The 13209-nt window shown below is 32.9% G+C and overlaps 1 protein-coding gene across 3 annotated transcripts in view; it reads right to left on the reverse strand.

Annotated features, from left to right (window-relative positions):
- Positions 1 to 598: 598 nt before the first annotated feature.
- ZNF148 (zinc finger protein 148) overlaps positions 599 to 13209 on the reverse strand; it is a 51869-nt gene continuing 39258 nt past the window's right edge. For all 3 annotated transcript variants that reach the window (XM_070730480.1, XM_070730464.1, XM_070730473.1), the window contains exons 6-7: positions 8949 to 9067; positions 599 to 8054 (exon numbers count right to left, since the gene is read on the reverse strand). In XM_070730480.1, coding sequence (XP_070586581.1) covers positions 6450 to 8054; positions 8949 to 9067 — 1724 coding nt within the window. In that variant the 3' untranslated portion in view covers positions 599 to 6449. The remainder of the gene's footprint in view (positions 8055 to 8948; positions 9068 to 13209) is intronic.

The raw sequence follows: 13209 nt of genomic DNA on the forward strand, positions 1-13209 counted from the left end.
GTAGTTCTGGCCAAATTATCAGGAAGTACTTGCTGTTGGATTCTACTTACAGAGTTCATGATAGTCTGCTACTCTTGGATGGAATTGACTGAAAATACAATACAAGGTTTGGCTGTAATACAACCTTAATCTGAGCTCAGAGGAAGATTGATGGAAAAAAGAGCAAAACAGTATTTGCCTATAATATCTATCCAGTTCTAAGAGCAACAAGTTCTTTTTGATTTCTTTAATTGCTGTATTTAAGAAATCATCTTTTAAAAAAACTATGCTTATTGTTTTATTTGTTAAAGCACAAAGAAAAAAGAAAAGACAAACATAAATGAAGCAAAAACGGAAGGCATGACATCATTTGGAGCAAATTACATGAATGAAATGACACTTGTGATAATTTATTCTGGGAGAGAGAAAGAGAGAGGGAGAGAGGCTATTACTGCATGAAAATGTGGCACTTTCTTCAAGAATTGCACAATCTCTGTTTTGGTAAATTCAATTATTATTATACAAGAGTGCTTACTAATATTTCTTTTGTTTCTTACAACAACCTGTACTTTTCCAATAAGTAACCCACTTATGTACACAATCATCACAGAAACACACAGACGTCACAAAATTCCTGATATTCCAGGAATCCTGCATCACCTAATTTATTTCAAATACAAAATAATTACACAAATTTATAGATTCAAGGTTTATACAAAATGGTCTGTATTATTTAAACATACTTTTAAATTCAAACTGGGAATTTAATTGATTTTGATGAAATCATAAGTAACAGTAAAACAGATTTGTTATTGTATGCTAATACTGTGTTAACATTAAAATAGATACTCATTGATATTAGAGGGGATTTTATGAACTGAAACTTTAAGGATGCATATGATTTCAGGAAAACAAATACTGTATCAGAAAATGCATTCTGTTCTTTTCTTGAGTCCAAGTTCTTTAATGGTTTGTACAATATAACTTTATACTTTCTTCCAAAGTTATCCTATTTCTGGACCCATTTATAGATCACACAACATGGTTCACTGGCTGCCCTCTAAAATTAAAGTTGGAGTTATTTGAATGCCAGGATTCTTTCCCCAACACTGTTAAAATAAAGATAAAATTACACAGACAAAATCCAGTATGGTTTCCAACAACAAAATTTTCCCAAATACTGTTGCAAAAATTCCTTCTACTGAAATGATTTGCTACAATAATAAAAAGCATACATTACATATAAAAAGATACCAGTGTACTAAAAGTGACAGAAGTGAACTAGCAATTTCCTTCAAAGCACATATTATATAAATGACTAGCATTTAAAAACATTTCCTCCTATAAAATGTAGGCCATTTACATTTATAAATCTTTTCCCCTCCACTGAAACAAGTTTTCAAATAATTCTGTTATTCAACTTTGTACAGCTTGAAACCACAGTTCAAACTTAAGTTTCTGTTTGACTTTTTGATTTCTTTCACTTGAATTAAATAAAGCTCATCTCATCAGCTGATAATTCCTACAGCAAAAAGAAATTTTATAAAAATAAACCATGACTCAATGCTCAACTGCAGTGTACAATAGGAAGAGAACTATTTCCTTGTATTGCACAAATCTGATTTATAGAGATGCATATTTATATGTTCAATCGGCACAGAAATGGTGTGGGAGAAAAGTCTTTTCTTCCTTCCATTGGGGTAGTCTTCATCCTCTTACAGAAGTGCAACTGAGCCATTAGTTTCATAATGAATGTGTAGGGCAGGTGCAGTACAGATCTAAACTGCAACTCTGATTGTGCTGTGTAAAACAACATTATGCTTCAAACAAACAAAAAATGTCGGATTTATTGATTAAAAACATTAACTTAAACAAAACTATTGAATTCCCCAAACAGTTTTTGGAACTATCCTTATGCTACTTGTACAGTTAGCATGGTTAGGCATTATTGCTTACATACAGTACATCATATGCCTCCTGATATAAAGCAGTACTATGATCTGTTTATATACAAGGTTCTTTTTTTTCCTTTTTAGTTTAAAAACAAGCTGTAAAAACATTACATACTTTACAGACAATACAAATTCCCACATTGGTACTCAAGTCTAACAAATGGAATGCATAACATTAATAAAACATCATAAAGGAAGACTGACAGTAAAGTCCTTGATTGTCAAGACACATTTATATTTTATATATAAACTCTTAACTGTGCAGAATCAAAAGATTCAATCATAGGTACATCCTTATTTAATAACTCATATTTACAGAACAATATTGCATAAAAAAATAAAATAAACATTTACATATTTCTATTTTTTTCATGTACTGGGGTAAAGAATGCAAGAAACAAATCAGAGAAAATTGCTTGCTTCAATTTGTGTCTACTACCAAAAGAACTTTCTCTCTCTTTTAATTATAATTTGAAAAGAAAAACAATGATTTCTATATGTATAGCAAAATCAATTAGAAAACTTCCCTGAAACAAACTAATTGAAAAATAATGGAAGCTAAATTTAACACAATGTTGCTTTTCATTCATTGTAATACTTCCTCAGGACATCCTCCTTGCATGCAAAAATAATAGATAAAAGTCCTCCATACCTAAAAGCATGCATGAATAGAAATTAAAAGCATTTCAAAAAGTTGCAAGGCTTCTGTTGAGCAGAATTTAAGAAAATATAAACATAGTTTTTATTAATAATTTCATCAACTGGAAAAATTACATGAGGTTTTACCAAATGAAATACCCAGATCACAAACACATTTCTGTTTTCTAAATTTCTGAACTATATTCTAATATCTATATCTCCCTGCAACTTGAGTAAGAATTTCTACCCGACAAAATTTTAGGTTGCAAATTTACAAATACAAAGCAAGTTAATACTGAAATATTCAAGCAGGCTGATCTTGGATCCACTCTGGATCTTCTTCAAATATTCATGAAACGTGTTACACACATCATTAAAAATAATCGGAGGAAACGTGGAACATATGTTGTATGTATCCAAGTGGAGCTATTTCTGAAGACAATCCCAAAACTATGGAAATAAAATCCAAAAGCTATCATTAAAACGTATTAGTTCACACTATTGATTTGAATCCCCCTTTAAAAATCACAAAATAAATAAAGGAAAAAAGCAAGCATATGACATTATACTGTATTTCATTCATTTTGTCCACTTAGTTTGTAGCACTTACATAAATTCTTTGCAATATGCTTGGCTAAAGTTACAGTCATAGTTTTAGCTCTACTACATGACTTTACACCACTCAAGAGCAACAAGGGAAAAACCAGCTTGGAAATTATCAGAAATTCCACAGAAATTACAAAAACATTTTAGGTTTCAACAAATTTCTGGTTCTCTTGAAATATTGTGGCAACCTGCTTTACCTTGGAGTCTATATTAAAAGTTTTAGACCAATTTCAAAAAATGCAAATGTGATCTAACAAAAATGAAAAACAAATCATCCTAACTGTTTTTCAAACAGTTTACCATGGTGCTTCTCTTTAAATAAATCATTCCTGCTAAATTCATCAGCCTGAGTCATTGAGGCCCCCAACCCAAATGATAAGGTTGCTATTTCAGCTCTAAATCAAAAACCAATTCCTTCATTTACATTTTTTTTAAAAAAAGAAAAACTTTGAGATCCAGCATATATCCAAATATGATCTACTGAAGACTGAGACAATAAGAAATTTTTAAAATTAAGCAGCATATTTCCATTAAAGGCTGACACCAAAGGATAATCAACCCGAACTGTAAATATACTGTTGAATTTAACAGGATTTTAGGACCGTAGATAAAATGTCCTAAATAAAATGTAATAAAACTTTATTCTAGCAAAATACAGCATTAGTAGTACTGTAGGCATGAAATAGACCTGTGAAATTACCCCATCCTAGTTAATTTAGAAAACTGCTTTTAGATAAAAAGTCATTTTTATGACAAATACCAAGGCTAAGGCTTCTACTCATACATGAGGTATTTTCATGCACACTCCTTCTATGCCATTTTGGGTTCAAACATTTCTTGCTAAAGTACCCCTTCTTCAATTAGAGCATGCTGCAGATTTAACAATGCTATGGAATAACTTCCCTCAATGCATCTCAAGAAGCCATCAAAATCAAGTATGTGCATGTTTAGTAGCCAGACACCTAAAACAATGTGGATACCTGCTAGAATTCATTCTCTGCCTCTCTTTACAATATTCATTTTTTTCATATTGGGTATGTTCATATGACGTAAACACCTACATTTTCTTAAAAGACATTGGCTCCACACACCTCTTGGCTATCTGCAAATGGCTTCAAACTTTTCTAGCTTTTAAGTCCAGCTTCTAAACATGTCTACATTGTATTAATTTCCAATCTTGCTTACCTCACTGGGGCATAATCTACTATTAACTAAATAGGGGGACACTGAAATATTGTGCTGGAAATCCTTACCGGTACTTAAATTAACATATTTATGAGGGCAGAGATATAACTAGCAAATGGAAAAACAGAAGACTAATTCTTTAGAAGTATCTGTGTATAATTGCATCATTATTGGGGTTGTTTAATCAGGTATTTAAATTTATAAGCATTGTGTAGAGGAAAATGTGATGCATTCACCTGTGATTGAAAAGAATGCATGATGAATGTTGAGACTATGAATCTAGTAGCTTTAAATAGATTATCTTGCCATCCAGAACTTCAGATAAATATACAATGGCTTTGATATTCTACTAAATATCAAAGAAGAAATAGAAGAAGGAAATATCAAAATAGTAAATATCAAAATACTAAAAATCAAAGAAGAAAAAGGAGGGGGGAAATTGCCAATGAGGCTATCTTTAATCAAAAATCACAATTACCCTGGATTTTTTTTCCTAACCAAATTTTTAGGTTTTGTGAGAGTCACTGGCAAGGAATATATCTTAAAATAATATGTGCTCCCTTCTTCCCTATCTGAAATATTTTTTATTTGGGAAAGAGAAGCACCCATCATTTCAGTAATGCTACCTAAAGTTTTCTATTAATGGATACATAGAATAGAATTTCATGAAAAGAATAAAATATTTTTTCTGTTACAGGCTGAAATAAAAATCTATTTTTTCAGTTTTAAAAAGGGTTAAATTATCCCAACATTTATGTTAAGTAAAACCATGCCATTTTAAAAAGTGTATATAGAATTGTTGCAGCACACTGTTTAACTGAGGATAATTTTACAGTGAAAATGGAAAAGGGATAAAATTTACACTTTATTATGTATGAAATATATTAAAATAAGAACTGTATAGCTGTCTGTCACTGACACTGTTCACCAGCCTTGGCTGGCAAAACTACAGTGAAATTACTCATCCAGGTTAAGAAGTGCAGCAAGAATAACTGCTTTAGAGAAAGTTTAAAGTATCTAACAAGCTGAAGTGCCAAGAGTTTTTGGATAAACAAAATCTAATTCTGTGGATGTTAAGGCATCCCCTTTATTTTCACTGTTAATTTAAAAAAAATTCTACAATGTGAAGTGAAAATAATGCTGGATAATGAGCCTAAATCTTAAAAATAGTTTTTGAATATTTTTTTTAAAGAAGAAATATGAGGAAGGATCTAAGTGCTCTAATGTTAATTATTGCAAATTTGTAGGATGATATACAGTTAAATTTTAAATCCTGGAGTTTTATCATTTATATAACATTACAAAACGGGGAACATAGACTGCAAAGCATTTAGCTAAAATCTAACCATCTCATTAACTGTCATCACTGGTAAAACTTAATTAAAATTTAAATGCATGAATAATAGGGTCTTAGCTTTTAAATAAATTTTAATTAATTAATTAATTAAACATTTAAATAGGAAAATGTGTCTAGCAAACATCATTATTTTCATTAAAGTTATTACAGGAAACCAATAAAAGGGTGATTATGTGAATTTAACAGAGCATTTTAAAAATAACTCCCCCCCCCCCCCCCCCCCAAAAAAAATGCTTTGTAGCTTCTAGCTACAATCTCCTGACATTTAAACTTTTGGATTTGTACAGCTTATTCATATTCCCTGATGAAGTGCAATAACTAGACTAATTAGCAAATGCAATATGAATAATTTCATAATGATCGTTCTCTCCCAAATAATCAAAGTTAACCAAACTAGTAATTTATTAAGGGAGAAATATCTTAACTGGATTATTTGTTTTTGGTTTGCTTCATTTTTTTTAAAAAAATCAATCTCAACACAGCAAATTCCTGATCTCCAAAAAAAAAAAAAGGAAACAGCCACCTGCCTTCTCAGTGGGCACCCACTTATAAGGCAATTCAAAAAGAATGACAATTAATTGAAAAAAATGTAAGTATTAATATGCTGTACCAGCTTACTTTTTTTCATTATAACACAAGGCCTTCAATCTGTATAGAAGCCATCTTATACAGAAGACACTCATTCTCAACAGACCTGTGGTAAAGTGCCAATGTTATTTCTACAGGTTTTCTTAGCCAAATGTTTGGCCTGTTGTTGCATCAGGGGATGAGTTCATCCCTGCCCGAGCATCATTTACATTCACCAAAGGAAATTCTGGGAAATCAGCACTTGCCCCCGGTCCCCGCAGGTTCACTTGTCCATTAGCAGTATTAAACTGAGATGATAATCCAGCTCTTGCTCCATGGTACTGAGCCCTGAAGGGTTGCTCAAAGGAGCCTATCTGATACGCTTGATGGACAGGCTGGGCCTCTGCCTTCTTCTGAGAGGCCACTTGTTCCAAGAAGTCCTGGGTGGAGGAGGATGAAGAGTGATTTGCCTCATCACCTGAAAAGGGAAAAGAGTGCTGGGAATCGCCAACTATAAGTCCAAAGTGAGACTTGTCTGGAGTTGTTCTCAAGGGAGAGTTCATTCCTGATCGGAAACTGTTAACAGGTATAGATGCGTAGACCTGTTTGTCAATAGCAGAGAATGCTGGTTGCCCTGTAAGAGTCTGGTTGTCGTTTACAAAATTAAGGCTTGTGTTGTTCAAATAGGCATCATTTTGGCTCGTCCTGTCCAAAGCTTGCTGCAAAAACTTGGAATATTCCTGTAACATACTGGCTTTATCAGAGGAGGAGCCTTGAGAACTTGTCCCAACGTTTTCCGTTTGCGTCACCTCTGAGACCTCAGAAGAATTTATGGATATGCTGGAAGTCACTTCAGTATCAGCCACGTTGAAAGCAATTTCATGCTGGCCGTTGGCTTTATGGGAATAATGGTCTAAAAGAGTCTGAAGTACCTCATCTGGAATGACACTTTTGTCATGGTTTCCTTTAATCTCCACGTTCAGTGCTGATGTATCCAATATCGACGCCGTGCTACCTTCATCTATCACGCTTGCAACAGCCGCTTGGGTGACCGATGGCTGTGAAGCAATAGTGCCAACATTCAAAGCATATTCTCTGCTGTTACTATTAGCTGCTTGGAGATACCGCCTCTTCTTTAAAAACTGCATTGCGTCATCATAGTTTGTGCTGCTGTGGACGGGTTTACTGGGACCTTCCTGTAAAGAATCAACCTGGTCAATATCGGTGTGGCCTTCAGCATCCAGTAAGCCTTGTTTATCCACAAGATCAAAGGCGTATTTTGAAACCTTGCTGTCTTCGTAAGAAGCTAGGGATGAAATGGTTTGACTCTGCTCTAGTGGCTGCTTGAGGGTTCTCTTACTGTTAACTTTTTTGAGCACTAGCTTAGGTGGGTGTATTTCTCCGGAATTGGCTTCCTGCAAATGCCCTCCGGTGACAGAAGAATGGGGCATTTCAACTGCGTATTCTGCCACCATATATTCATCCTTTATTTTAGTACTGCCAGCATACAATGGCAGGAAATCATTCTTATCTTTCTTATGTTCAGACTTGTCTGTCCCAGTTTCTTTATCCATCCCAGAAGATTTCAGTTTCTCAGTTTTTTGCCTCTTCTTTTTTGGTAAAGAACAGTCTTTCAAAGATATAGGGAAGCCTTGCTCATCATCAGGAGCCAAAAGGCCAACTTTGGTGGCACTTCTATTGGGTTTCTTGTCACGGTTTTCATGGCACATGCGTTTGTGTTTCAGTACACGATCAGTCCTTGAGAAGAACTACAGGGAACATGTTTGGATTAGAGGAGAAAAAAGAAACAAACTTTTGGCCAATTTATTTTTTGACATGCGAAAGTCTTCAAAAGTCATTTTGCTAACAAGATAATTTTAAAAACTGCAGAATGGCATCAGAAACAGAAATTACAGTGAGAAACTCCCATATGTCAAAAGATATGGCTCAGGATTTATGTTAAAAACAATTTACGTTATTACAAAATTTAACCCTTTAATTTGGTTCAGCAATACATTTATCTCAGAGTCTCTGCTCTCACTTTTATTGCAGCTAAAATCATGGTTCCTTGAGGGTTTATATAAAGGGTTTATGTTTTTCCTTGTTGAATGATCATTCAACCAGTTTCAGGTAAAGGTTTTGAAAAATTAAATTAAAAATTATATTAAATAACATAATAATAAATGTGCTTCTCTTCTACAAGACACACGTTAACATCACCTACTATAATAGAGTTTGTCCTTGCTTACCAATAATAATTGGGACTGGGAACTCTGTTACTAAGTAACACAATTCATAAGGGATAACATGTGGCCATGCCTATTTACAATAGGGGTTCCATGCCATTGCATTTGTGACTTAAACACAGCTTCCCCATTGATTTTGCTTGTGGAAAGCTGGCAATGAAGATCACAAATGTTAATCACATGAACACAGGATATGTGGTCCCTTTTAAATAAATACCCCTCGTTCAGCAGTATTAAAATTTTGAACAGTAACCAAATGAATATTAAATGAGGACTACCTACGCTACCTGTACACTTTCATCACTTTGCTTATATTTATTATCCCGATATACCAATCGAGATGAATTACGTGCAGTCATATTAATCAAATGGTTCTGACCATTTTTACTGTATCTTTCTTTTTTTCTTTCTAATTACCTGAAAGCAATATTCACACTGATAAGGCTTCTCTCCACTATGAGTTCTCTTATGTCTTTCCATGTGATATTTCTGTATGAATCTCATGCCACATTCATCACATCGAAATGGTTTCTCACCTAAGAATAAAAATAGAAAGTATTGTTAAATAAACGAGAAAGTGTCGTTAAATGACAAATAAGATACATGTATGTTTCCATGCTAACATATATATTTACTGTCAAACACAAGCCGCTCTGAGACCTCAGAGGGGGGCGGCATACAAATCGAATAAATTATTATTATTATTATTATAATATTATTACTTTTAATATAATTTTAAAGACATAACGTTATTTCCAATATCGAATTAGAACTTGCAATTAGAAGAAAATTACAGTTACTATATTTTCTTTCATTAAGACTTTTTTTCATTGGGAAGTGTTATCTCTGTGAAAAATAGAGATTAAAGTACACTTAGAGATCAGATTTGACAAGCAGATAGCAGATAATCAGAAATAAATTTGTGAAAAACTGATGTTTCTCTTAAATTTATTTTATTTATTTATTTATTTATTTATTTGTTGGATTTATATGCCACCCTCTCCAAGAACTCGGGGCGGCTCACAACATATCATTTATTTATTTATTTATTTATTTATTTGTTTGTTTGTTTATATTTGATTTGATTTGATTTGATTTGAGGGCTCGGAGTGGCTCACAACAAGAGAAAACATAATATTTGGTTATCAGTAGTGGCAGTTTTGAAAATACAGAACCATTGTCACTGTTTAAGAAATTGAAATTAACTGGACTTTATTAACTGTTTTGAATGGTGCTCATCTCATTTTCAGACAAAACCAATTAAGAGTGTGCTTTATGAGAAAATATAATTTTGAGCTTATATATTGGAGGGGTTGGAAATACCACAACTGATAACCAAACGTTTAAGAGAAAAACCAGTTTTTCACAATTTTTTTTAAATTATCTGCTATCTGCCTTTAAATCTGGTCTCCAAGTGTACTTTACTCTCTTATTTTTCAGAGAGATAATAGTTCCCAATGAAAAAAAACTCTTAAGGAAAAAAAAATGTAGTAACTGTAATTTTCTTCTAGTTGCAAGTTCTAACTGATATTGGAAATAACTTTATGTCTTTAATATTGTATTTTTATGTATACAGGTAGTCCTCTACTTATGACAGTTCATTTAGTGACTATTTGAAATTACAATAACACTGAAAAAAGTGACTTATGATCGTTTTTCACACTTACAACTGCAGCATCCCCATAATCATGTGATCAAAATTCAGATTGCCTGGCAACTGACTCATATTTATGGCAGTTGCAGTATCCTGGGATCAAAGTCAATGGGGAAGCCAGATTCACTAAACAACTGTGTTATTAACTTAACAACTGCAATGATTCACTTAACAACGGTGGTAAAGAAGATCGTAAAATGTGACAAAATTGACTTAACAAGTGCTTTGGGCTCTATTGAGGTTATAAGTCGAGGACTATCTGCATTGGCATTTAGTCTAATTGTGCTTCTAATAACCAAAAGTGCACAATAAGTGTAATGAATATATGACAAGCTGAAAAATGAACCATAATTCAAAATGTTAACTGATCTTCAAGGAAAGAGACTGCTATTCAACTTGAGGCATAAATGACTTATCTCAAATTAAATAGTGAACATATTATGGAAGGACCTAGTTCTCTGAGGCAGAGAAATGTGGAAGGAAATAGAAGAGGATGGCCGGCAGCAACGTGGATAGCCTCAGGTACACTACTGCTGAATATACTTTCGAAAAAGTTGAAGCTACATTGACCCGTAGAAGAACAGACAAATCTATGCAGTCAGTAGGAGTGGAAAATGACTTATGGCACATGGCCAATCAGAATTCAGAGACCAGAAGAAATAAAATATTTGTTGTTGTTTTGTTGCAAATATTTTATTTCTTCTGGAACAAAATAGAGAAATGGATAAATGAAATAACAAAGGAGAAGATTAATAAATCTCCTGAATTTTTTCTATTGGGTATTTCAAACATTAAGTATAAAAAAGAAATGTATTACTTAATAATACATATATTGGTTGCGGCAAGAATTACATTTGCACAGAAATGGAAAGAAAAGGAAATACCAAAGGATGCAGAACTATTTAAAAAAATTATGGAATGTGCAGAACTAGACATGATGACAAAACGTTTGAATAACCAAGTTGAAACAGAATTTTATAAAATATGGGATAAAGTATACAAATGGTAGAACTTTAAAAATAGTATTAAAAATTAAATAAATAAGAATCTAGAACTATTTGAATTTATTATTTTGAAATTTTATAAGATAGAGTGAAACAGTTTTAAAATAACATAAACATAGAATTTTTATTCTTTTTTTTCTTTTTGTTCATAGTATGATAAAGTTAGATGTGTTATTTACTGTATTCTATTTTTTGAATAAGCATTTTATAGATAAAGAAATTTAATTAACATAAGAATATAGAGTTAAATTTAACAAGTATGTAATGAATACGTGTGATATTTCTGTATTGATCAGGACCACAGTTAGGTTTTTGTTTTTTGTATTAGTTAGACTTCTATGACAAGCAGAGCAATGGTATCTCCTTGAGTGTTTAATGTTGTTTGTTTTTGTTTGTCTTTTAAAAAAACAACAATAAATTTTTTTTTTTTAAAGAAATAAAATATTTGAGTAGGAAAGCCTGAGGTTTACCATTATTTAATTTTAAAAATAGTGAAGGAGACCTTTGAAACCAAGATTTTCAAGCCAAAAGAAGGAACAGATTTTAGCTTCAAAGGTTTTTATATCTTCACTCTTATATTCAACTCAGGGAGGGGAAGAAAACATTTTGTGGAAAAGATGGACTATTCCATGATTGGATTTAGAGGAGAAATCACATTATTTGAAATGAGAAAGGGGAGGGAGGAGAGAAAGAGTTTTCTCTAGAATTTTTCACAATTCTGCCTCATGCAAGTGGAATAAATGATGTTATGGTGCTTTTTAAAAAAACAAATGATCCCTGCAACATACTGTAGAAATCAGATTATAGCCTTAGATAAAAATCTTACGTGTACATCAGTTATCAAGTTACAAATATTGAAAGTAATCATACTGTAACAAACCTGACATTAATAGTATTTTGGATTTGTGAAATGTAGGTTGACGGAAGTGTGTTCTTTGAAATGTGAAACATGTCCTTCTATCAAACAATACAACATGTAGGGGAAAAAACTACCTCAAAGTATATGTCGTGATCGACTGTAAAACTATAGCATATGTTATGGAGTTACCTTTTATGCAAATACCCATATGGCTGACACTGCTACTCTTGACTATGAGTTTCTAATTGTTTACAGGCAGCATGCTATTTTATAGTGAATAACGTGTTAAATAAATAAAGTATACTGCTGCAGATTCCAGGGCTGATTACTCTGGGACATGGTGAGCCATGTAAAGTTTTGGGATACAATCACTTATAAAAATTAAATGTATTCATGATAAGAAATTGCCACATGATTCTCTTTTTTCCCCCATACGGCAAGCAATAAGGGTTTTGGAAAACATGTCTGTGAAGATAAATCCAGTAACAAATTAGCAGATAAATAAGGGTGGCAATATTTAGATGGCAGAAGAAGCAAAAATATTTTTAAAACCTGCTAGAATTCTCTTAACAAAAGACACATTTCTTACTGATTAGCATTCTGTCTTGGCACTACTGGAGACTCCCTGCACATGCTCCTTTTCAAAACATCCCAGACAAGGGTTTTATTTTGCCATCAGTGAATTATTTAGAAAGCCTAACATCACTAGTCCTGTTATCTTAAAGGACTATTTAATACTCTCTTTCCCCTAATACTTATACTTTTCCTCTCCTTTTTTGTTTCCTTTTCCATAAAATGTGTTATTTTGGTTTAGCTTAAACCTTTACACTGTAATAAATATTTGAAATTAAACCAGTCACACTGGTTTAAAAATAAATGAAGATTTCAATCAACGTGTGCTGCAACTTTCTCTGGCAAATACTATTTTTCTAGTGCTAGAGTAGTGTTTCCCAACCTTGGCAACTTGAAGATATCTGAACTTCAACTCCCAGAATTCCCCAGCCAGCATTCACTGGCTGGGGAATTCTGGGAGTTGAAGTTCAGATATCTTCAAGTTGCCACGGTTGGGAAACACTGTGCTAGAGCAATGCTTGTATACTTTGGGCATACAGGAGCAGCAAGCCAAAAGGCAGTAAGTTCAGATAAAAAACATACCCTTAT

The sequence above is a fragment of the Erythrolamprus reginae genome, chromosome 1, assembly GCF_031021105.1.
Source record: "Erythrolamprus reginae isolate rEryReg1 chromosome 1, rEryReg1.hap1, whole genome shotgun sequence".
Lineage (NCBI taxonomy): Eukaryota > Metazoa > Chordata > Lepidosauria > Squamata > Dipsadidae > Erythrolamprus > Erythrolamprus reginae.